Source organism: Coregonus lavaretus (genome assembly GCF_964263955.1).
Source record: "Coregonus lavaretus genome assembly, chromosome: 20".
Classification (NCBI taxonomy): Eukaryota; Metazoa; Chordata; class Actinopteri; order Salmoniformes; family Salmonidae; genus Coregonus; species Coregonus lavaretus.
This window is the reverse complement of record NC_140007.1, coordinates 7,077,632-7,102,009: the sequence shown is the minus strand read 5'-3', so window position 1 is coordinate 7,102,009 and position 24,378 is coordinate 7,077,632. Positions and strand designations below refer to the sequence as shown.

The 24,378-nt window shown below is 45.6% G+C and overlaps 1 protein-coding gene across 1 annotated transcript; it reads right to left on the bottom strand.

The window, feature by feature from the left end:
* Positions 1-1,586: 1,586 nt before the first annotated feature.
* LOC311147799 (nuclear receptor subfamily 2 group C member 2-like) lies at positions 1,587-23,427 on the bottom strand. Its single transcript, XM_084184585.1, is given in 16 exon segments — positions 1,587-3,203; positions 3,340-3,445; positions 9,163-9,300; positions 9,487-9,626; positions 9,768-9,889; positions 10,018-10,195; positions 11,775-11,914; positions 12,051-12,141; positions 12,290-12,431; positions 12,620-12,799; positions 12,874-12,979; positions 13,189-13,389; positions 13,931-14,005; positions 14,009-14,029; positions 17,107-17,279; positions 23,336-23,427. Coding segments are annotated over 15 exon segments (1,866 nt in total). The 5' UTR covers positions 17,167-17,279; positions 23,336-23,427; the 3' UTR covers positions 1,587-3,037.
* Between the last annotated feature and the right edge of the window lie 951 nt (positions 23,428-24,378).

Below are 24,378 nucleotides of genomic sequence, written 5' to 3'. Positions count from 1 at the left end.
GGAAAATTGACCAAATTATTAGGGTGAGGCACATGGGCTACTAACAGCTTACTACAAAACATACACTTAGTATTACTTTCTTAGCTACAGTATACATATCTCCCTGGCATATAACATAATTTATGCAGCAGCATAAAATACATTTTTGGACTCACCTTGTTGTGCTGTGCTCACTTGAACAGGAAGGTGGCGCGGCGGTCCTTCATGTGTAAATTGTGTCATCAAACTTTGTCATCAAAGTCTGGCATTCTCTGAATGTTTTTGGTTCTTTCAAGACAACTGGGGAAAAAAACAAGGTTGAATCATGATGACGTCAGCGATCTTCAGGTCGGAGCTCTAGAAAGAGGCCAGAGGTCCCGACTTGCAATTCCGAGTTGGATGGGGGGGGGGGGGTGACAGTCCGCCCATAAATTACAAAAATCACATATGCCTTTAATGTATAAAGATATGTTTATTTCACTGGTAATAGGGAATGATGTGTTACATGAGTCAAGTCAGTCTCCACTGTCATGAGGTAGACTATATTAATACAAATTGTATCCATTTCCTCCCTGTCCATATCCCCCTGGTCATACGTAAACAATAGAACACAGTTTCTGTTGCATTTGGTAGTTAATGCATTGAAATGTTTAACATTTTTAAGCCACACCATTTAAACTGCTTTTTTGTTTTTTGTTTACAGCATTTAATAAAACGCATACGCAATTGCATGCACAGCAATGCACTATACAAAAACAATCAAAATGGTCCTTGTCTTCAGGGCAAATAATGGCAACATTATAAAACTCTGATTAAAAAAGGACATGCACTAATTTTAATGAAATGACATGTAGTACAAAGCTCAGTTCACAAAAGTCATAAGAAGCAGTATTTGTAGGTTTTAAAACCAGATATTACAACAGTACATCTATAATTACCTACTTATGACTTCTTTAGATGTCATACGTTACTGTTACTGGTTTTGTTTCTGTTTTTGGACAATGTATACATATTTTCATGTGGTACTCTAGAGGTATAGTATGTTACTTCCAGTACCCCTAACATGGGACAAATACATTTCTTCACAACAAAACGTTTTTACATTTAGGAAACGATATCTCAGAACTATATACTGTGAAAGAATACAAAATGAAAATAGCTGGTTAGATGTTCATTCAATAGAGAAACTATTCTGAAATAATGTTAGGAAAAAAGTGCAAATCTTAGGGGATAAACACATTTTTATATTGAGAACTTAAAATGTATTTATTTCCTCAGGGGAAATGCTATGGTGTGAATACCTGCATATGAATAAACCTGCTACTGTAAAGCAACACTGGTAGTGGACTGAGATTCCTACAGAATACAGAGCGTGTTAATGCACTTCATAAACTGGGTGCTTTGAGCCCTGAATGCTGATTGGCTGAAAGCCGTGGTATATCAGACCGTATACCACGGGTATGACAAAATATTTTTACTGTTCTAATTACATTGGTAACCAGTTGATAATAGCAATAAGGCACCTCGGGGGTTTGCGGTATATGGCCAATATACCATGGCTGTATCCAGGCACTCTGCGTTGCGTTGTGCAAAAGACTAGCCCTTAGCCGTGGTATATTGGCCATATACCACACCCCCTCGTGCCTTATTGCTTAAGTATAATACGTGCGGGATTTAAATAAATAAGGAGAAATACTGGACACTCAGAAAAGGACAACATGTCACAAGGCTTTGATTGTCATGAGGGCAAAATAAAGTGATGACCATAAAGTTGCCCATAACCACTCGGTGTCAGACTTTTTGGACCTCTCTAATAGTTAAGGTTAGAACTAGGTGCAGGATAATCTGATTATGTGGTTAAGGGACATTTTTACCTGGAGCCGTGGCCATGTGGCAATTGCACAAATAACATTTTCAAATCATAGATAATGGTCTAACCATATAATGAATGTGCATTTGCTTTAGGCAGAGACATAGAAACAAGTCTGTTATTAAACTCCCTCTGTAGGATCGATGACTCTACCCAGCAACAAACAATTGCAGTGAAATTAACAAGAATACTATCATACAAATGTATGAAATACATGAAATGGTACTGACCCTAACCTGAAACCAAGAGGACATTTGATGTTTTATCTGAAGCGGAGAGTACGTGTTATATTATCCTGAATGGAGTGGCTCAGTACCCAAATGGCTTGTCTGCCGTATACTCCGTAGATTAAGGATCCAGGTAAGATGCTAATAAATGGAGAATTAAGTCTTGTACCTGATTTAGAGGAATTGGACATCTTTTCAACCACAACAAAGTTTTAGGGACAGACAGAACTTGAGGCATGGACGAGCATCATAACATATTCATACATTTAAAAATGTTTCTTTTTACATTGTAAAAGATGGTGAAAGGTTCAAAGTACAAAAACTAAACTTTACACCAATTCATGTCTCAATTTACTCATGTAATGACATTTAGGCAACCGCAGCTCATTCTTAGTCTATGTCTGCTAAGTGATAAATACAGCTTATCAAGATTACAGGCAGAAGCAAGCGGTAACTGGATTGATATACTTGTTGGAAATGAATGTACAGTAACTAAGTCTTGTATAAGATAAAAGCATATTGAAAGGCTTGAGCTAAAAGGTCAACTTTACAGTACATTGGAGGCATTTTGCTGAAGTGCTAATGACAGAGAGAGAAGGTGACCGTGACATGTCAGCCATGGGGACTCCTGCCACTCTGGGGGTTAAGTGCTCACAGCCACGGAATCTGGACAAGAGACTCACAGTCCCATCATACATCTCTTCCAGAGAACATTCAAACCCTGGTCTTCATGGTTATAACGCATATTCACAAACATGGAGAGCGGACATTCTGAGAGCCACACGGTCCGAAAGGGATTCCTCAATGACTTTGCATCTTGTGAAGAATAGTTAAAAAACAACAAGCGTTTGCAGGATAATAGCCGGGGGTATTAGAGTAAGTGTGTTTTTTTGGCGTATGGGGTACAAGTCTGGAAATGGGCTGGAGAGGTTTGGCGGTGGGTAGGGTTGTTGGAGGGGAGTCACGCTGTGGGACCGGTGTTGTAGTCTGCGGTCTCCATCTTGAGGATGTAAGGGATGATGCTGTCGATGGGCACGTTGCCGATCAGGCCGGTGAAGAACAGCTCCTCGGTGATGCTGGAGGTCATCAGACGCAGCGCCGGGAGACGCATCAGGATACGCGTTAACCTGGGAAAACCAATCAGAGTAGAGGGTGATTTATGGATCCAATCAGAAAGAGACAGATTCACATATGAATTTATGGGACCAGTGGGGAGATTCTTAGGATATATCACGGTCCTGATAGGCTGACAGACACATGTACCTGTAGGTGTCATCTGGATAGGTCTTCTGCACATAGTCCTGCAGCTCCATCTGGGCTTTCTCCTGGAACTTCTCTATCTGGCTGCAACTGTTCAGGCCTGGATGGTCTGATTAGTGAGATACACACAATAGCAGTTTCCTAACAATACACTACAAGGTAAATAAGTTATCATGATGTTATGAACTTCTAAATATTTAAATTTAATATTTAAATTCTACTCAGAGTTGATTTACTGTACACATACCTGCACTATATATACACAACAGTATGTGGACCCTTCAAATGAGTGGATTCAACTATTTATGCCACCCCCGTTGGCGGATACCAGGACAACGCTGCCTGCCCCAATGCATAGTGCCAACTGAAAAGTTTGGTGGAGGAGGAATAATGGTATGGGGCTGTTTTTCATGGTTCGGGCTAGGCCCCTTCGTTCCAGTGAAGGGAAATCTTCATGATACAGACGATTCTAGACAATTCTGTGCTTCCAACTTTGTGGCAACAGTTTGGGGAAGGCCCTTTCCTGTTTCAGCATGACAATGCCAAAGCGAGGTCCATACAGAAATGGTTTGTCGAGATCGGTGTAGAAGAACTTGACTGGCCTGCACATAGCCTTGACCTCAACCCCACCGAACACCTCTGGAATGAATTAGAACGCCGACTGCGAGCCAGGCCTAATCGCCCAACATCAGTAGCCGAATGGAAGCAGGGCCAGACGGATTACCAGGACGTGTACTCCGAGCATGTGCTGACCAACTGGCAAGTGTCTTCACTGACATTTTCAACATGTCCCTGACTGAGTTTGTAATACCAACATGTTTCAAGCAGACCACCATAGTCCCCGTGCCAAAGGACACTAAGATAACCTGCCTAAATGACTACCGACCCGTAGCACTGACGTCTGTAGCCATGAGGTGCTTTGAAAGGCTGGTCGTGGCTCACATCAACACCATTATACAGTGAGGGAAAAAAGTATTTGATCCCCTGCTGATTTTGTACGTTTGCCCACTGACAAAGAAATGATCAGTCTATAATTTTAATGGTAGGTTTATTTGAACAGTGAGCGACAGAACAACAACAAAATAATCCAGAAAAACGCATGTAAAAAATGTTATCAATTGATTTGCATTTTAATGAGGGAAATAAGTATTTGATCCCTCTGCAAAACATGACTTAGTACTTGGTGGGAAAACCCTTGTTGGCAATCACAGAGGTCAGACGTTTCTTGTAGTTGGCCACCAGGTTTGCACACATCTCAGGAGGGATTTTGTCCCACTCCTCTTTGCAGATCTTCTCCAAGTCATTAAGGTTTCGAGGCTGACGTTTGGCAACTCAAACCTTCAGCAACCCCCACAGATTTTCTATGGGACTAAGGTCTGGAGACTGGCTAGGGCACTCCAGGACCTTAATCTGCTTCTTCTTGAGCCACTCCTTTGTTGCCTTGGCCGTGTGTTTTGGGTCATTGTCATGCTGGAATACCCATCCACGACCCATTTTCAATGCCCTGGCTGAGGGAAGGAGATTCTCACCCAAGATTTGACGGCACTTGGCCCCGTCCATCGTCCCTTTGATGCGGTGAAGTTATCCTGTCCCCTTAGCAGAAAAACACCCCCAAAGCATAATGTTTCCACCTCCATGTTTGATGGTGGGGATGGTGTTCTTGGGGTCATATTCAGCATTCCTCCTCCTCCAAACACGGCGAGTTGAGTTGATGCCAAAGAGCTCGATTTTGGTCTCATCTGACCACAACACTTTCACCCAGTTCACCTCTGAATCATTCAGATGTTCATTAGCAAACTTCAGACGGCCCTGTATATGTGCTTTCTTGAGCAGGGGGAAATTGCGGGCACTGCAGGATTTCAGTCCTTCACGGAGTAGTGTTTTACTAATTGTTTTTTTGGTGACTATGGTCCCAGCTGCCTTGAGATCATTGACAAGATCCTCCCGTGTAGTTCTGGGCTGATTCCTCACCGTTCTCATGATCATTGCAACTCCACGATGTGAGATCTTGCATGGAGCCCCAGGCTGACAGTTATTTTGTGTTTCTTCCATTTGCGAATAATCGCACCAACTGTTGTCACCTTCTCACCAAACTGCTTGGCGATGGTCTTGTAGCCCATTCCAGCCTTGTGTAGGTCTACAATCTTGTCCCTGACATCCTTGGAGAGCTCTTTGGTCTTGGCCATGGTGGAGAGTTTGGAATCTGATTGATTGATTGCTTCTGTGGACAGGTGTCTTTTATACAGGTAACAAACTGAGATTAGGAGCACTCCCTTTAAGAGTGTGCTCCTAATCACAGCTCGTTACCTGTATAAAAGACACCTGGGAGCCAGAAATCTTTCTGATTGAGAGGGGGTTAAATACTTATTTCCCTCATTAAAATGCAAATAAATGTATAACATTTTTGACCTGCGTTTTTCTGGATTTTTTTGTTGTTATTCTGTCTCTCACTGTTCAAATAAACCTACCATTAAAATTATAGACTGATCATTTGTTTGTCAGTGGGCAAACGTACAAAATCAGCAGGGGATCAATACTTTTTTCCCTCACTGTATCAGAAACCCTAGACCCACTCCAATTTGCATACCGCCCCAACAGATCCACAGATGATGCAATCTCTATTGCACTCCACACTGCCCTTTCCCACCTGGACAAATTCATTGACTATTCATTGACTACAGCTCAGCATTCAACACCATAGTGCCCTCAAAGCTCATCACTAAGCTAAGGATCCTGGGACTAAACACCTCCCTCTGCAACTGGATCCTGGACTTCCTGACGGCTCGCCCCCAGGTGGTAAGGGTAGGTAACAACACATCTGCCACACTGATCCTCAACATGGGGGCCCCTCAGGGGTGCGTGCTCAGTCCCCTCCTGTACTCCCTGTTCACCTATGACTGCATGGCCAGGCACGACTCCAACACCATCATTAAGTTTGCCGACGACACAACAGTGGTAGGCCTCATCACCGACAACGATGAGACAGCCTATAGGGAGGAGGTCAGAGACCTGGCCATGTGGTGCCCGGACAACAACCTCTCCCTCAATGTGTTCAAGACAAAGGAGATGATTGTGGACTACAGGAAAAAAAGAGGACTGAGCACGGCCCCATTCTCATCGACGGGGCTGTAGTGGAACAGGTTGAGAGCTTCAAGTTCCTTGGTGTCCACATCACCAACGAACTATCATGGTCCAAACACACCAAGACAGTCGTGAAGAGGGCACGACAAAGCCTATTCCCCCTCAGGAGACTGAAAAGATTTGGCATGGGTCCTCAGATCCTCAAAATATTCTACAGCTGCACCATCGAGAGCATCCTGACTGGTTGCATCAATGCATAGGGTAGTGCGTACGGCCCAGTACATTACTGGGGCCAAGCTTCCTGCCATCCAGGACCTCTACACCAGGCGGTGTCAGAGGAAGGCCCTCAAAATTGTCAAAGACTCCAGCCACCCTAGTCATAGACTGTTCTCTCTGCTACCGCACGGTAAGCGGTACCGGAGTGCCAAGTATAGGTCCAAAAGAGTTCTCAACAGCTTCTACCCCCAAGCCATAAGACTCCTGAACAGCTAATCATGGCTACCCGGACCATTTGCACTGCCCCCCCACCCCCACCCCCACCCCCATCTTTTTACGCTGCTGCTACTCTGTTAATCATTTATGCATAGTCACTTTAACTCTACCACATGTACATATTACTTCAACTACCTCAACTAGCCGGTGCCCCCGAACATTGACTCTGCACCGGTACCCCCCCTGTATATATAGCCTCCCTACTGTTATTTTATTTTACTTCTGCTCTTTTTTTCTCAACACTTTGTTGTTGTTTTATTTTACTTTTTTATTAAAAATAAATGCACTGTTGGTTAAGGGCTGTAAGTAAGCATTTCACTGTAATGTCTGCACCTTTTGTATTCGGCGCATGTGGCCAATAAAATTTGATTTGATTTGATTTGAAGTCCCCGCAGCTATGTTCCAACATCTAGTGGAAAGCCTTCCCAGAAGAGTGGAGGCTGTTATAGCAGCAAAGGGGGGAACCAACTCCATATTAATGTCCATGATTTGGAATGAGATGTTCGACAAGCAGGTGTCCACATACTTTTGGTCATGTAGTGTATTCGGAAAGTATTTTCCACCTTTTGTTACGTTACAGCCTTATTCTAAAACAGATTTTAAAAAATACATCCTTAGCAATCTACACACAATACCCCATAATGACAAAGTGAAAACAGGTTTTTAGAAATGTTAGCAAATGTATTACAAATAAAAAACTGAAATACCTTATTTACATAAGTATTCAGACCCTTTGCTATGAGATTCGAAATTGAGCTCAGGTGCATCCTGTTTCCATTGATCATCCTTGAGATGTTTCTACAACTTGATTGGAGTCCACCTGTGGTAAATTCAATTGATTGGACAAGTATTTGGAAAGGAACACACCTGTCTATACAAGGTCCCACAGTTGACAGTGCAAAAACCAAGCCATGAGGTCGAAGGAATTGTCTGTAGAGCTCAGAGAGCATTGTGTCGAGGCACAGATCTGGGGAAGGGTACCAAAAAATGTCTGCAGCATTGAAGGTCCCCAAGAACACAGTGGCTTCCATCACTCTTAAATGGAAGAAGTTTGGAACTCCAAGACTCTTCCTAGAGCTGGCTGCCCGGCCAAACTGAGCAATTGGGGGAGAAGGGCTTTGGTCAGGGAGGTGACCAAGAACCCAATGGTCACTCTGACAGAGCTCTAGAGTTCCTCTGTGGAGATGGGAGAACCTTCCAGAAGGACAACCATCTCTGCAGCACTCCACCAATCAGGCCTTTATGGTAGTGGCCAGACGGAAGCCACTCCTCAGTAAAAGGCACGACAGCCCGCTTGGAGTTCGCCAAAAGGCACCTAATGACTCTCAGACCATGAGAAACAAGATTCTCTGGTCTGATGAAACCAAGATTGAACTCTTTGGCCTGAATGCCAAGTGTCACGTCTGGAGGAAACCTGGAACCATCCCTACGGTGAAACATGGTGGTGGCAGCATCATGCTGTGGGGATGTTTTTCAGCGGCAGGGACTGGGAGACTAGTCAGGATCGAGGCAAAGCTGAACGGAGCAAAGTACAGAGAGATCCTTGATGAAAACCTGCTCCAGAGCGCTCAGGACAACGACCCTAAGCATACAGCCAAGACAACGCAGGAGTGGCTTCGGGACAAGTCTCTGAATGTCCTTGAGTGGCCCAGTCAGAGCCCGGACTTGAACCCGATCGAACATCTCTGGAGAGACCTGAAAATAGCTGTGCAGCAACGCTCCCCATCCAACCTGACAGAGCTTGAGAGGATCTGCAGAGAAGAATGGGAGAAACTTCCCAAATACAGGTGTGCCAAGCTTGTAGTGTCACCAAGAAGAATCTATGCTGTAAGGTGCTTCAACAAAGTACTGAGTAAAGGGTCTGAATACTTATGTAAATGTAATATTTCAGTTTTCTATTTTTAAATTAGAAAAAAATGTCTAAAAACCTGTTTTTGCTTTTTCATTATGGGGTATTGTGTGTAGACTGATGAGGAAAAAAAACTATTTAAGCAATTTTAGAATAAGGCTGTAACGTAACAAAATGTGGAAAAAGTCAAGTGGTCTGAATACTTTCCGAAGTCACTGTATATCTCAAAGAGAATTTATCTGAGTAAATTGACTCGTCTGAGTATGATGTTGTTCTCAAAACTAGGGCCCTTGTATGTTCCTGACGACGTGACCTCACCAGGAAAAACTTGGGGGCCTAGTCATAGCCTATGACTTATGATGTATTTCTAACATAATGTACGATGTTAATGGGACCATGCTCACCAGGGCTAAAGAGGACTATGGCCTTCAGGTAGGCGTACTCATAGCTGTCTGTCTCCATCTTAACCATGCTATTACAGAACTCCTGCAGCTTCCAGATGTGTTCCATCACCAGCTTCACTCTCTCCCCAGACACCTTATCTACAGAGGAACAGCAGACAAAAGTTTACAACATCAAATATTTACCAACAAAGAACTTAGAATGTGTTTTGTGGGGAGTTTGAGCCTTGCATCCATATCTTCTATATATGCGTGTCTGATTGTATGTGTGTTTTGTGAATCTGGTGTGTTCGTTGTGTTGTATGGAGATCTGGTTTGATGTCGTACCGTCCTGAATGCTGTTCTGGAGATGGTTGATGATGGCTTCCAGGATGGTGGAGAGACTCATGATCTGGGCACATTGAGCCAGCCCCAGAGTGAACAGCTCATTCCAACAGGCACGCACCAGGCTGGTGTTACTCTCCTGACTGAGAGAGACACACTCAGTTACAGCACTGAATCGAGATACATGGGTAGAAAGATACACGGATGACACGCACACACTTACAGGTCAAGTCACACACACACCCACCAAAAGCGTAATAAAATGTTGTTAAGAGTGTTCTCACCCGAGAGTGGAGAATGCAGGGATGGAGCGTGCCCAGTGCATGGAAAGGAAGAGGAGGCGGGACGCTGACTCACAGATGTAGTGCACATTTAGATACTCTGGCATGGGGCTGGGCATAGTCAGCTATAGGAGGGACAGGGAGGGACCGAGATAGAGATGTCAGGTTATTGAAAACACAAAAATAAATGGCTGAATGCCAGCAGAATGTGAATACATATAAAACATCAGAGTTCAAAGTTCAGAACCCCCACCTTGAAGCTGACATGTGTGTCTGTGAGCAGTGGGCCCTCCACCTCGATGAGGGGGGTCACCTGGTCTCGGCTGATAACCTGGATGGTGGCTCCGCCCACATACTCCCCCCCCTCTGCCAGGTTCTGCCCCGCCCCCGTCTCGGACGGGTTTAGGGCTTTGGCCAGGGTATCGAAGGCACTGAAGACACATACACTACCGCTCAAACGAAATTCCCTTGTTTTCGAAAGAAAAGCAATTTTTTGGTCCATTAAAATATTTATCAGAAATACAGTGTAGACATTGTTAATGTTGTAAATGGCTATTGTAGTTGGAAATGGCTGATTTTTAATGGAATATCTACATAGGCCCATTATCAGCACCATCAGTCCTGTGTTCCAATGGCACGTTGTGTTTGCTAATCCAAGTTTATCATTTTAAAAGGCTAATTGATCATTAGAAAACCCTTTTGCAATTATTATGTTAGCACAGCTGAAAACTGTTGTGCTGATTAAAGAAGCAATAAAACTGACTTTCTTGAGACTAGTTGAGTATCTGGAGCATCAGCAATTGTGGGTTCGATTACAGGCTCAAAATGGCCAGAAAAAAATAACTTTATTCTGAAACTCGTCAGTCTATTCTTGTTCTGAGAAATGAAGGCTATTCCATGCGAGAAATTGCCAAGAAACTGAAGATCTCGTACAACGCTGTGTACTACTCCCTTCACAGAACAGCGCAAACTGGCTCTAACCAGAATAGAAAGAGGAGTGGGAGGCCCCGGTGCACAACTGAGGAAGAGGACAAATACATTAGAGTGTCTAGTTTGAGAAACAGATGCCTCACAGGTCCTCAAGTGGCAGCTTCATTAAATAGTACCCGCAAAACACCAATCTCAACGTCAAAGGTGAAGATGCAACTCCGGGATGCTGACCTAGGCAGAGTTGCAAAGAAAAGGTCCAGTGTCTGTGTTCTTTTGCCCATCTTAATCTTTTCGTTTTTATTGGCCAGTCTGAGATATGGCTTTTTCTTTGCAACTCTGCCTAGGTCAGCATCCCAGAGTCGCCTCTTCACTGTTGACGTTGAGACTGGTGTTTTGCGGGTACTATTTAATGAAGCTGCCAGTTGAGGACCTGTGAGGTGTCTGTTTCTCAAACTGGTTAGAGCCAGTTTGCGCTGTTCTGTGAAGGGAGTAGTACACAGCGTTGTACGAGATCTTCAGTTTCTTGGCAATTTCTCGCATGGAATAGCCTTCATTTCTCAGAACAAGAATAGACTGACGAGTTTCAGAAGAAAGTTATTTGTTTCTGGCCATTTTGAGCCTGTAATTGAACCCACAATTGCTGATGCTCCAGATACTCAACTAGTCTCAAGAAGGCCAGTTTTATTGCTTCTTTAATCAGCACAACAGTTTTCAGCTGTGCTAACATAATTGCAAAAGGGTTTTCTAATGATCAATTAGCCTTTTAAAATGATAAACTTGGATTAGCAAACACAACGTGCCATTGGAACACAGGACTGATGGTTACTGATAATGGGCCTCTGTACGGCTATGTAGATATTCCATTAATTTTTTTATCAGCCATTTCCAGCTACAATAGCCATTTACAACATTAACAATGTCTACACTGTATTTCTGATCAATTTGATGTTATTTTAATGGACAGAAAAATTGCTTTCCTTTCGAAAACAAGGACATTTCTAAGTGACCCCAATCTTCTGAATGGTAGTGTACATAATACAGGAGCAATTACACACACACACACACACACTGCATACATACCGTGTTATCTTGCTAGCAGACTGCTCCTCCTGCTGGTCGTCTGAGGTATCATCGTTATTCAGGGACTCACTGAGGGAGTCGTTCAGGTTGGCCATACACGTCACTACACTGGCCAGCGTCCCCAAGTCTCCCTGCCCCGACTCAAAGTGGAGAGGTGGACACAACCATTGAGCCAGTGATGAGAACAACACACTGATTCCAATGACCAGTCTCTTTCATAGCATATTAGGAAAGGCATTACACTGAGAAAATGTTGAGGAATAACTGAGTTTGTACCTTGGTGTCTGTGGCCAGCAGTAGTGTTCCGTCAGCCTGGATCAGAGGCTGCTGGATGTTCACCAGCATCCCTGGGTCTAGCAGACTAGACCTGCACACAACACCAGTCAGAGGCAAAAGGACCAATTAGAGCCCAGAGACTAACCCAGAGCACCAATCAGAGCAGATAGTCTAACCCACGGGCCCAATCAAATCACATGATCGAGTAAGGAGGCAAAGTAGTAATCTCAGTCTCTGACCTGGAGCCATCAGTGATGAAGGCTGGCGTGGCGATGAGTGGGCTCATCAGGTTCTTCCTGATGTAGATCTTCTCTGTGGACGCAGCACAGTTAGCAGGCCTCTCTCTGGGCAGGTCAATGGGCTTCCTCTCACTCTGCACGGCTGAGGACACAGGACATAAACACCATCAAAAACACTATTACCCCACAGGTACTCAGAAATTACTTGGTAACTCGAAAATTACTTTGTGAGCAGACATTACTTAGGTGGGATGTTAGACAGAGTTTCTGGTGTTGGAATGGGGAATGAAATTCCAACCACCTTCATGTGCGTGCGTTCGTGTGACTCACACTCCATCTTCATGCCCATGTCCAGGCATTTCCTCAGCCGACAGAACTGACAGCGGTTGCGATGGTGCTTGTTGACAACACAGTCCTGGTTGCTACGGCAACTGTATGTCAGGTTCTTCCTCACACTCCTCTTGAAGAAGCCTTTACAGCCTTCACAGCTGACAGCCCCATAGTGACGCCCTGGACACAGAACAGAGAGGGAGGTTAATAGGTATGAATGGGACAATGGCCTGTGTGTGTGTGTGTGTTTGTACCTGAAGCCTTGTCTCCACACACCACACAAAACTCCACAGGTTGAGGCCGGTCCACATCCCCAGCTATCCCCAGTAACCGATCCACCGACGCGGCATCTGTTACAATCTGGAACACCAGGAGGAGTAGAGGTCACTGAGAGGTCACTGTGGGGTCAAAAGTCACACAGTGTGTCATCTGATGCTGTGGTTTAGATTTGTGATGTAGTGAGGTCTATATTTGTATCTGGCTGTGGTTTAGATTTGTGGTGTTAAGGTGTATTCCATTCCTGTATCCGACTATGTTTTAGAATGGTGACGTTATATCTTTCTCCGTACCTGTATCCTGCCGGGTAGCAGGCTGTCTGCTGTGGTGAAGATGAGCTGCTTGGTGCCCTGGTTCTCTGGGGACATCAGGATGACTTTACCCGTTCCAGAGCCATCAGCCGCCGCCAGCATGAACTGCTGCTTGGGCCCGCTGGAGGGATCCATGGTCGTAATGATCTGGATCTTCTGACCCGTCTGCTGGTCCGTTACAATCTGAGAGGGAGAGAGGGAGGGGGAGACCGAGAGAGAGAGAGAACGAGAGCGAGAGATCATAATCCCACATCCATCCAAACAACTGCTATCCTTTAAATGTAAAGGGATAGTTTGTGATTTTTGCAGAGTTAGATGAACTCGTGGATACCATTTTTATGTATCTGCATCCAGTATGAAGGAAATTTGAGGTAGTTTCGCGAGCCAATTCTAACTAGTGTTAGCGCAATGACTGGAGGTCTACAGGAACAGCTAGTCTGTCATTGCGCTTACGCTAGTTAGCAACTTCCTTCTAACTGCATGCAGATACATAAAAATGGTATCCACAAATTAATCTGACTCTGGGGAAGGTAATAAAGGGACTCATTGCCAAAATCCCGAACTCTCTTAAGCACTTATAACTTTTTAAGCCGTATTCAAATAGTATTAGTGGGATTTGGAATCTGTGTACATTATAAGTTGTCACTAGGGTGCAGTGTGTGTATGCTATCAATAAGTGGCTTCAAGCAGAAGCGTACATGTCACTAATGTGGGATACTGTTACCTGTATGCGCTGCTGTGTGGCTGAGGGCTCAGTTGAGATGATCTGGAAACGCTGTGGAGAGCCACTCATCACTGACTAGTCAGCGGGAGAGGCCTGCACCTGAAACACACAATACAAACACATTAACAGTCAAATCATACAAATGATGTGCAACAAAGCACACACACACACACACATGTACGCACACACACAGACACAGTACATCCGTGAGCAGCAGGGAAGCCAGCAGCTAGACAGAGGAGGAGGGGCTTGACTGTGCCCTCAGTGACACTTCTCCTCTGAAGGTTAAGAGTGGCCTGTCTCCACGGCAACGAAGGAGACAGAATCGCCCGGCCACACAGAGCAGCAGTGTATCACCTTTGTCTCACAAAGTGAATCATCTTTGAACGGGAATCGTGGGATGGGTCAGGGACAGGGTCAGGGTGCTCTTTCACATACACAGCACAGACACAGTCACACACAGAAAACCAACATGCAAGCACAAGTAGTCACTTTACCCCTACCTACATGTACAAATTGCCTCGACTAACGTGTACCCCCGCACATTGACTCGGTACCGGTACCGCCTGTATATAGCCTCGTTATTTAATTGTGTTACTTTTATAAATTTTTTAACTTTAGTTTATTTAGTAAATATTTTCTTAACTCTGTTTTCTTAAAACTGCATTGTTGGTTAAGGGCTTGTAAGTAAGCATTTCACGGTAAGGTCCACACCTGTTGTATTCGGCGCATGTGACAAATACAATTTTATTTGAATTTACTTACACTACCGGTCAAAGGTTTTAGAACACCTACTCATTCAATGGTTTTTCTTTATTTCTACTATTTTCTACATTGTAGAATAATAGTGAAGACGTCAAAACTATGAAATAATACATATCATGGAATCATGTAGTTGTCACACCCTGGCAATGGGACTCTAGTTGTTGAGCCAGGGTGTGTTTGTTCTATGTGGTGTGTTTCTATGTTGGGGGTTCTGGTTTGTTGTTTTCTATGTTTGCCTTAGTGACTCCCAATCAGAGGCAACGAGTGTCAGCTGTTCGTTGGTTGTCTCTGATTGGGAGCCATATTTAAACTGTCTGTTTTTCATTCGGGTTTGTGGGATTTTGTTCCGTTAAGGTTTGTGTTGTGTATAACTTCAGGACGTCACGCATCGTTGTTTATTGTTTTTGTGTCGTGTTCAGTACAAATAAAGTATGTACGCTTATTACGCTGCGCCTTGGTCCTCCTCTCTCGTAGACGATCGTGACAGAAAATCCCACCAAGATGTGACCAAGCAGCGTGTCCAGGAGCCATCGCCAGGGAGATCCCTAACAGATCTCCTTCGCCTCCTCGACTGGGTCAAGCCGAGTGAGGAGGAGAAGGGCTTGACCTTGTGGCAGAAGGGCGAAAGGCTGGCGAGGGACATGGAGACCTGGTCCACGGGTAGGGGAGACGCCCAGAAATTTTTTAGGGGGGGGCTAACGCCGTGGACGACGGGCCAGCAGGAGACCGCGGCAGAGCGGCCCAGCGGATTGGCAGAGGAGGACGCCAGGTTACGGGAGTCACTGGTCACCAGGGGGAAGGAGGTTGTAGAGGCACGGCGAGAGGTACTGGCGTGTGTTGCCAGTCCGGTCCGGCCTGTTCCTGATCCCCACGTAGGGCCAGTGGTGTGTGTTCCCAGCACGGTCCGGCCTGTTCCTGCCACTCGCACCAAGTCAGTGGTGCGCGTCGTCAGCCCGGTCCGGCCCATTCCTGCTCCCCGCACCAAGTCAGTGGTGCGTTTCGTCAGCCCGGCTCGGCCCGCTCCTGCTCCCCACACCAAGCCAGTGGTGTGCGTCGTCAGTCCGGCACGGCCCGTGCCTGTTCCCCGCACCAAGTCAGGGGTGCGCTTCGACAGCCCGGCTCGGCCCACTCCTGCTCCCCACACCAAGCCAGTGGTGTGCGTCGTCAGTCCGGCACGGCCCGTGCCTGTTCCACCGGTGGCTGGTCCGGCACCGGTCAGAGGCTTCACGTCGGAGCTAGAGCAATCCGCTCCACCAGTGTTCAGTCCAGCTCCGGCCAGCAGGGCCAGACCGGACCAGGGGTACTTTGGGGGGTTAGAGAAGGAGTGGGGGTCAAGCCCGGAGCCAGAACCGCCGCCGAGGAGGTATGCCCACCCAGCCCTCCCCTGTTTTGCTCTTTTTGAGGCGCGGTCGCAGTCCGCGCCTTTAGGGGGGGGTACTGTCACACCCTGGCAATGGGACTCTAGTTGTTGAGCCAGGGTGTGTTTGTTCTATGTGGTGTGTTTCTATGTTGGGGGTTCTGGTTTGTTGTTTTCTATGTTTGCCTTAGTGACTCCCAATCAGAGGCAACGAGTGTCAGCTGTTCGTTGGTTGTCTCTGATTGGGAGCCATATTTAAACAGTCTGTTTTTCATTCGGGTTTGTGGGATTTTGTTCCGTTAAGGTTTGTGTTGTGTATAACTTCAGGACGTCACGCATCGTTGTTTATTGTTTTTGTGTCGTGTTCAGTACAAATAAAGTATGTACGCTTATTACGCTGTGCCTTGGTCCTCCTCTCTCGTAGACGATCGTGACAGTAGTGTTAAACAAATCAAAATATATTTTAGATTTTTCAAATAGCCACCCTTTGCCTTGATGACAGCTTTGCACACTCTTGGCATTCTCTCAACCAGCTTCACCTGGAATGCTTTTCCAACAGTCTTGAAGGAGTTCCCACATATGCTGAGCACTTGTTGGCTGCTTTTCCGTCACTCTGCGGTCCGACTCATCCCAAACCATCTCAATTGGGTTGAGGTCGAAGGATTGTGGAGGCCAGGTCATCTGAGGCTGCGCCATCACTCTCGTTCTTGGTCAAATAGCCCTTACACAGCCTGGAGGTGTGTTGGGTCATTGTCCTGTTGAAAAACAAATGATAGTCCCACTAAGCCCAAACCAGATGGGATGGCGTATCGCTTTAGAATAAAATATATTTTGATTTGTTTAACACTTTGTTGGTTACTACATGATTCCATGTGTGTTATTTCATAGTTTTGATATCTTCACTATTATTCTACAGTAAAGAAAAACCCTTGAATGAGTAGGTGTTCTAAAACTTTTGACCGGTAGTGTATGTATAGTACACAAACACATCCTCTCCCCTAATAACAAAACAACCATACACACACACACACACACACACACACACACCACTCACCTCTGCCACCTGCTCAGGGGCCACTATCTGCTGAGCAAGCACCTCCACGTTGGTCGTCATGGTGATGTAAGGTCATTAGTCTGGAGCGAGGCCAAATACGTCTGTCAACCGTAGAAGCAGGGATGTGCCACCTCTTATATCAGTAGGCAGGGTCACGTTCAATAAGAACAAAGCTGAGGAAATGTTTTGAAAAGAGAAAACAAACGTGAGCATTGTCATTGACCAAGTTCAGGTAGTGCTTCGTACATTTGTACATCATTTACATCGTAACAAGAGTGTGCGGCTACAGCCACAAAATATAACAACTGTAAGGCGAACAACTACTTGGGCAAATTTTTTTTGAAATAATGTTGTTTCCACTCATTTCAACCCCATAAATCTATGTGATGAGGTTGTATCAACATGGAAAACTAATTGGATTTGCAAAAAGTCATCAGCGTGATATGTGATCATCTCTTCGCATACAAAGCCCTCTCGTTCAGAGATGACCTCTGTCCTCTGACAGAGGACATGTACTGTGTGTCTGGGGACAATCCTTCCGGGGGAAGGCGTCTTGTTTAGTGATTCAACCAGTGGTGGCTGGCGGGAGGAGCTATAGGATGATGGCCTCATTGTAATGGCTGGAATGGATTAAATTTAACGGTATCAAACACATCAAACATATGGAAACCACATTTTTGACTCTGATTCATTCATTCCATTTCAGCCATTACAATGAGCACGTCCTCCTATATCTCCTGCCACCAGCCTCCACTGGATTTGACTAAGTAGTGGACGGCATAAGGATGTAAGTGTTCGCATCAAAAAGGCTTAAGTTACACCTCAGACAGTACACCTCACACTTTCCAGTTCTGGATTTTACCAATGATATCTGTTTCAGAGAGCGAGAGAGTCTGTAACTTTCTTTCTGTCTGTCTCTCTGTGTGTGAGTCACATTCAAGGAAGAAAAGGCTTTGGTCGCGATGCCCTGTGCAGACGTTGCATGCATCAACCAATGGTTGCGTGACACGTCATCAACTGTGCAGTCGGGCACTACAGAGATATTAGAAAAAGGAGGAGAAAGGAATCCCATTGGGCAATGAATGGAGGAACGTGTAACCCCCCCCCCCCCCCCCCAACACAGCAGACTGTCGACCAATCGTGTTCACGATGTCATACTGCGTCACACGGTTGCTAAGCTAATCGTCGCGCAATCCCTTTTCAAAATCAGGGGGCTCGTTTGAGTGGTAAGCCTGAAGCAACTAACTGTAAATGAAAAATGAGAGGAGTGAAGTCGGGGGAAGTGCATCTGTGACAGCCGAAAGTCAAACACTAATGTGGTTTTCCAACAGCAAGGCTCAGACAGAGAGGAAGAAAGAGGCCCAACTCGGAGGAAAATCTGTCTCCCTCCAGCAGGTGGCGTTTTTTCGTTGTTTCGCCCACCAAGCAAGGGGTTTTTGTATTTGCCTAATTCGGTCAACCAAAAAAAAAAAAGGCTTATTCGCTACATGAGGTTTATTTGATCTAATAGAAGTTACTTAATGCTTAAGTTGTTACGAGTGTACCGCTATAAGTAGGACGACACATCGAGAAATTTCGAGAAAAAACACTTTATATCGGAGTTGTCACTTTATATCGGAGTTGTCAGTATATCCATAATCTTTTGCACAGATAAACATGGCAGGGTTGATTATAGCCTAAAAGTTATTCTTTATAATGCTGAAATAAACATGCCTCCAACCCCCATATCCCATGTAAAATAAATTGAGCAAGGGTCCATTCTTGCGAACATAAGCAACCATTTACATGGGCCGTACTGGACTGTTCCCAGTCCAGTACGGCCCATACCTGCTCCCCGCACCAGGCCAGTGGTGCGTGTTCCCAGTCCGGCACGGCCCGTGCCCGTTCCACCGGCACCGGTCAGCGGCTCCACTCCGGAGCCAGAGCAGTCCGCTCCACCGGTGCCCAATCCAGCCCCGGTCAGCGGATCCATTCCGGAGCCAGAGCAGTCCGCTCCACCGGTTTCTAGTCCAGCTCCGGTCAGCGGCTCCACTCCGGAGCCAGAGCAGTCCACTCCACCGGTGCCCAATTCAGCCCCGGTCAGCGGATCCATTCCGGAGCCAGAATAGTCCGCTCCACCGGTTTCCAGTCCAGCTCCGGTCAGCGGCTCCACTCCGGAGCCAGAGCAGTCCACTCCACTGGGGTCAAGTTCAGCTCCGGTCAGCGGCTCCACTTCAGACCCAGAAGTCAGCCACACTCCAGGGTCGGGGCCTCCCACACCAGGGTCCAGACAGGGCTTGGTGCATCGCGGGAGGATTGCCGATCCAGGCCCAGACGTCAGCCCCTCTCCAGATTTGGGGTCTTCCACACCAGGGTCCAGACAGGGCTTGGTGCATCATGGGAGGAAGGAGAGGGGAAGCATCGCGTCGAGGTCCAGACCAGACCAGGGGCGCAACGGGGAGGCTGAGAGGAAGAGGTCGTCACGCCCGGAGCCGGATCCGCCTCCGAGGCGGAATGCCCACCCGGACCCTACCCTGTTATGTCAGGTTTGTGCGGTCGGAGTCCGCACCTTTGGGGGAGGGTACTGTCACGCCCTGACGTATGGAACTCTTGTATGTTGAGTCAAGGTGTGGAAATCTATGTGATGTATTCTATGTTTAGGATCTAGGTATTGTGTTTCTATGTTTGGCCGGGTGTGATTCCCAATCAGAGACAGCTGTCGCTCATTGTCTCTGATTGGGGATCATACTTAAGTAGCCTGTTTGCCTACCTTTGTTGTGGGATCTTGTTCCTGTGTTAGGCTTGTATTGTGTTAAGCCTTGGACTTTACGTTGGTTTGGTGTTTATAAATAATAAACATGTTCACATCGCACGCTGCACCTTGGTCTGACCCGTCTCTCAACGATCGTGACACTGATCAGGCCTAACACTGTTGTGTCGTCGGCAAACTTAATGATGGTGTTGGAGTCGTGCCTGGCCATGCAGTCATGGGTGAACAGGGAGTACAGGAGGGGACTGAGCATGCACCCCTGGGGGGCCCCCGTGTTGAAGATCAATTGCAGAGGGAGGTGTTTAATCCCAGGGTCCTTAGCTTAGTGATGAGCTTTGAGGGCACTATGGTGTTGAACGCTGAGCTGTAGTCAATGAATAGCATTCTCACGTAGGTGTTCCTCTTGTCCAGGTGGGAAAGGGCAGTGTGGAGTGCAATAGAGATTGCATCATCTGTGGATCTGTTGGGGCAGTATGCAAATTGGAGTGGGTCTAGGGTTTCTGGGATAATGGTGTTGATGTGAGCCATGACCAGCCTTTCAAAGCACTTTATGGCTACAGACGTGAGTGCTACGGGTCGGTAGTAATTTAGGCAGGGGACTATGGTGGTCTGCTTGAACAGGGACTATGGTGGTCTGCTTGAAACATGTTGGTATTACAGACTCAGTCAGGGACATGTTGAAAATGTCAGTGAAGACACTTGCCAGTTGGTCAGCGCATGCTCGGAGTACACGTCCTGGTAATCTGTCTGGCCCTGCGGCCTTGTGAATGTTGACCTGCTTAAAGGTCTTACTCGCATCGGCTACGGAGAGTGTGATCACATAGTCATCCGGAACAGCTGATGCTCTCATGCATGCTTCAGTGTTGCTTGCCTCGAAGCGAGCATAGAAGTGATTTAGCTCGTCTGGTAGGCTTGTGTCACTTAACAGCTCACAGCTCTGCTTCCCTTTGTAGTCTGTAATAGTTTTCAAGCCCTGCCACATCCGAAGAGCATCAGAGCTGGTGTAGTACGATTCAATCTTAGTGCTGTATTGACACTTTGCCTGTTTGATGGTTCGTCGGAGGGCATAGCGGGATTTCTTATAAGCGTCCGGGTTAGAGTCCCACTCCTTGAAAGCGGCAGCTCTACCCTTTAGCTCAGTGCGGATGTTGCCTGTAATCCATGGCTTCTGGTTGGGGTATGTACGGTCACTGTGGGGACGACGTCATCGATGCACTTATTGATGAAGCCAGTGACTGATGTGGTGTACTCCTCAATGCTATCGGAAGAATCCCGGAACATATTCCAGTCTGTACTAGCAAAACAGTCCTGTAGCTTAGCATCTGCGTCATCTGACCACTTCCTTATTAACCGAGTCACTGGTGCTTCCTGCTTTAGTTTTTGCTTATAAGCAAGAATCAGGAGGATAGAGTTATAATAATAATAATAATAATAATAATAATAATAGTAATAATAATAATATGCCATTTAGCAGACGCTTTTATCCAAAGCGACTTACAGTCATGTGTGCATACATTTTTACATATGGGTGGTCCCGGGGATCGAACCCACCACCCTGGCGTTACAAGCGCCATGCTCTACCAATTAAGCTACAGAGGACCACATGGTTATGGTCAGATTTGCCAAATGGAGGGTGAGGGAGAGCTTTGTCTGGGTCTGTGTATGGAGTAAAGGTGGTCTAGAGTTTTTTTTCTCCTCTGGTTGCACATTTAACATGCTGGTAGAAATTAGGTAGAACAGATTTAAGTTTCCCTGCATTAAAGTCCCCGGCCACTAGGAGCGCTGCCTCTGGATGAGGGTTTTCCTGTTTACTTATGGCCTTATACAGCTCATTGAGTGCAATCTTAGTGCCAGCATCGGTTTGTGGTGGTAAATAGACAGCTACGAAAAATATTGATGAAAACTCTCTTGGTAAATAGTGTGGTCTACAGCTTATCATGAGATACTCCACCTCAGGCGAGCAAAACCTTGAGACTTCCTTAGTATTAGATTTTATGCACCAGCTGTTGTTTACAAATATACACAGACCGCAACCCCTTATCCAGAAGCTATTTTCGGTCATAAGACACAGTGCCAGAAACATTATGTACAGAATAAATTACAAATAACGCGAAAAAACACACATAAAAAGTACAATTGGTTAGAGGGCTGTAAAACGGCATCCATCTTCTCCGGCACCATTACCTCTATTTTCTGTGACTTTCGATCCATTTCTGCAGTACAATTGACAACGATGGCTATGAATGTCAAGAAACCTACCTTACTGAAGCACATATTCTTCCTATCACTCTCTATTAGTCTCTGCCTATTCACAGGAGGCCTCAGGATTCCTCACCCTGTACCAATCTTCCTCTACCACTCTCTTCACTGCTTCAACATATGATACTTTCTGTACTGCTCGGACCCTAGCAACCTCAACCTGCCTTTCTCTCACCGGGCACCCCCACAACTAACACACACAACTTCCTCCACAGAAAGCACACATTCCTTTGTCTCATGCCCTCCTGCACACTTCTCACATCTAGGACTCCCCCTTCTACATACTGCTGCAACATGCCCATAAACTTGACACCTAAACACACTAAGTATTTTAGGAACAAATGATCATACCGCCCATTGATGACGCATGGGCAAGGTACACAATGGGCGTTAATACAATTCCAATGGAGTCTCCCATCTCCTCAAAAGTATCTGTGCTATAAAATATGATGTGGTTACCAATACTTAAAATACCCATCAGGCGTTGTAAGATCTGGCATGCGTCACTTTGATTTAAACCGCGGTGAGGAGTGTCATTGGCTAACGGATGGGGGGGTGGCCATGGGTTCGTTCGCTCACTGGCCAAATTACGAGTCTTTCAAAAACGAATTTCTACTGACGTTCAAACGGAACAAAATGGAGAACCTGGCAATTCGTCAACAATATGGCAGGCAGCCGTTCATTAAATTAAAAATATATATTTATATCGATGAGATACCCGTTATTTAACATTTGAATGAGAAAACCCTGACAAGAAAAATCTAAGCGCCCGCGTGCAACCCCCCAAAACAACCTTTGTCCCCGAGATGGCAAAGGTAAAAGGGTCGGACTGGTTAATCTGCGCCGTACTAGCCGTCTAACTAAATTACCTACTTGGCTGCACTGACAGCTACAGCTCATCTTTTGCCCTCCGTTAGATCTTTAATTTGGCAAGTTTATATCAAAAGTTTGACACGGGAAACAGGGTATTCAACGACGTTGTCACTGAATGGATATTTTAATTAGCGTGAAGTAGGCTAATAAGTTAAACATTGAAAGAAGATGGGATGACAGCACCGCTCAGTTTTGACAACCATTCCCCAGCCCACCGGGTAGAGTTCTCCCTTGAACATCACACAGCAGCAGCAGGCTAACCTAGCTAAATTGTCCTGTTTTTTGTTGTTATCTCGCTTGTGCCTTCAATAGCTTTAAAATGCTTAAATATTTTGGTTGACGACTTACCCCCGGGATTTAATTTATTTTTTATTTTTGTGTTGTTATTCTTCTTTGAAAGGTCATAGTTCGTGACCCCGTTCTGCCAGCGTGCTGGGAGTTTTTTCTGCTTTCTCCTCAAGCACCGTGCGCTTTTCTCCCTCCTAGCGCGCGGCGCGAGTCAGACAGCGCTGACGTCAGCCTGTCTGCCTTCTTCAAAGGGGAGCTGATTGGTAGATTTTGTTGTCAATATTGTAATCCTTTCATACATTCTTTATAATAGAACATTCCTTAAAATAAGGTGAGAGCTGATTAGGATATTTATGGATCTGTAAATCTAACCTATATGCATTTATTGAATCTGACCGTAAAAAGCCTAATACTTTTTCTTGTTATAAGCCCTAGTTAATTTGTGGTGCATATATACACTGAACTAAAATATAAACCCAACATGTAAAGTGCTGGTCCCATGTTTCAAGAACTGAAATAAAAGAGCCCACACTAAAAGCTTATTTCTTTAAAATTTTGTGCACACATTTTGCACCCTGTTAGTGAGCATTTTATCCTTTGTCAAGATAATCCATCCACCTGACAGGTGTGGCATATTAAGAAGCTGATTAAACAGCATGATCATTACACAGGTGCACCTTGTGCTGGGGACAATAAAAGGCCACTCTAAAATGTGCAGTTTTGTCACAACAAAATGCCACAGATGTCTCAAGTTTTGAGGGAGCATGCAATTGGCATGCTGACTGTAGGAATGTCCACCAGAGCTGTTGCCAGAGAATTGAATGTTCAATTCTCTACCATAAGCCGCCTCCAACGTTGAGGAGTACTTCTGTCTGTAATAAAGCCCTATTGTGGGGAAAAACTCATTCTGATTGGCTGGGCCTGGCTCCCCAAGTGGGAGGGCATAGGCCCACCCACTTGGGAGCCAGGCCCACCCATGGCTGCGCCCCTGCCCAATAATGTGAAATCCATAGATTAGGGCCTAATTAATGTCCTTATATGAACTGTAACTCAGCAAAATCTTTGAAATTGTTGCATGTTGCGTTTTATATTTTTGTTCAGTA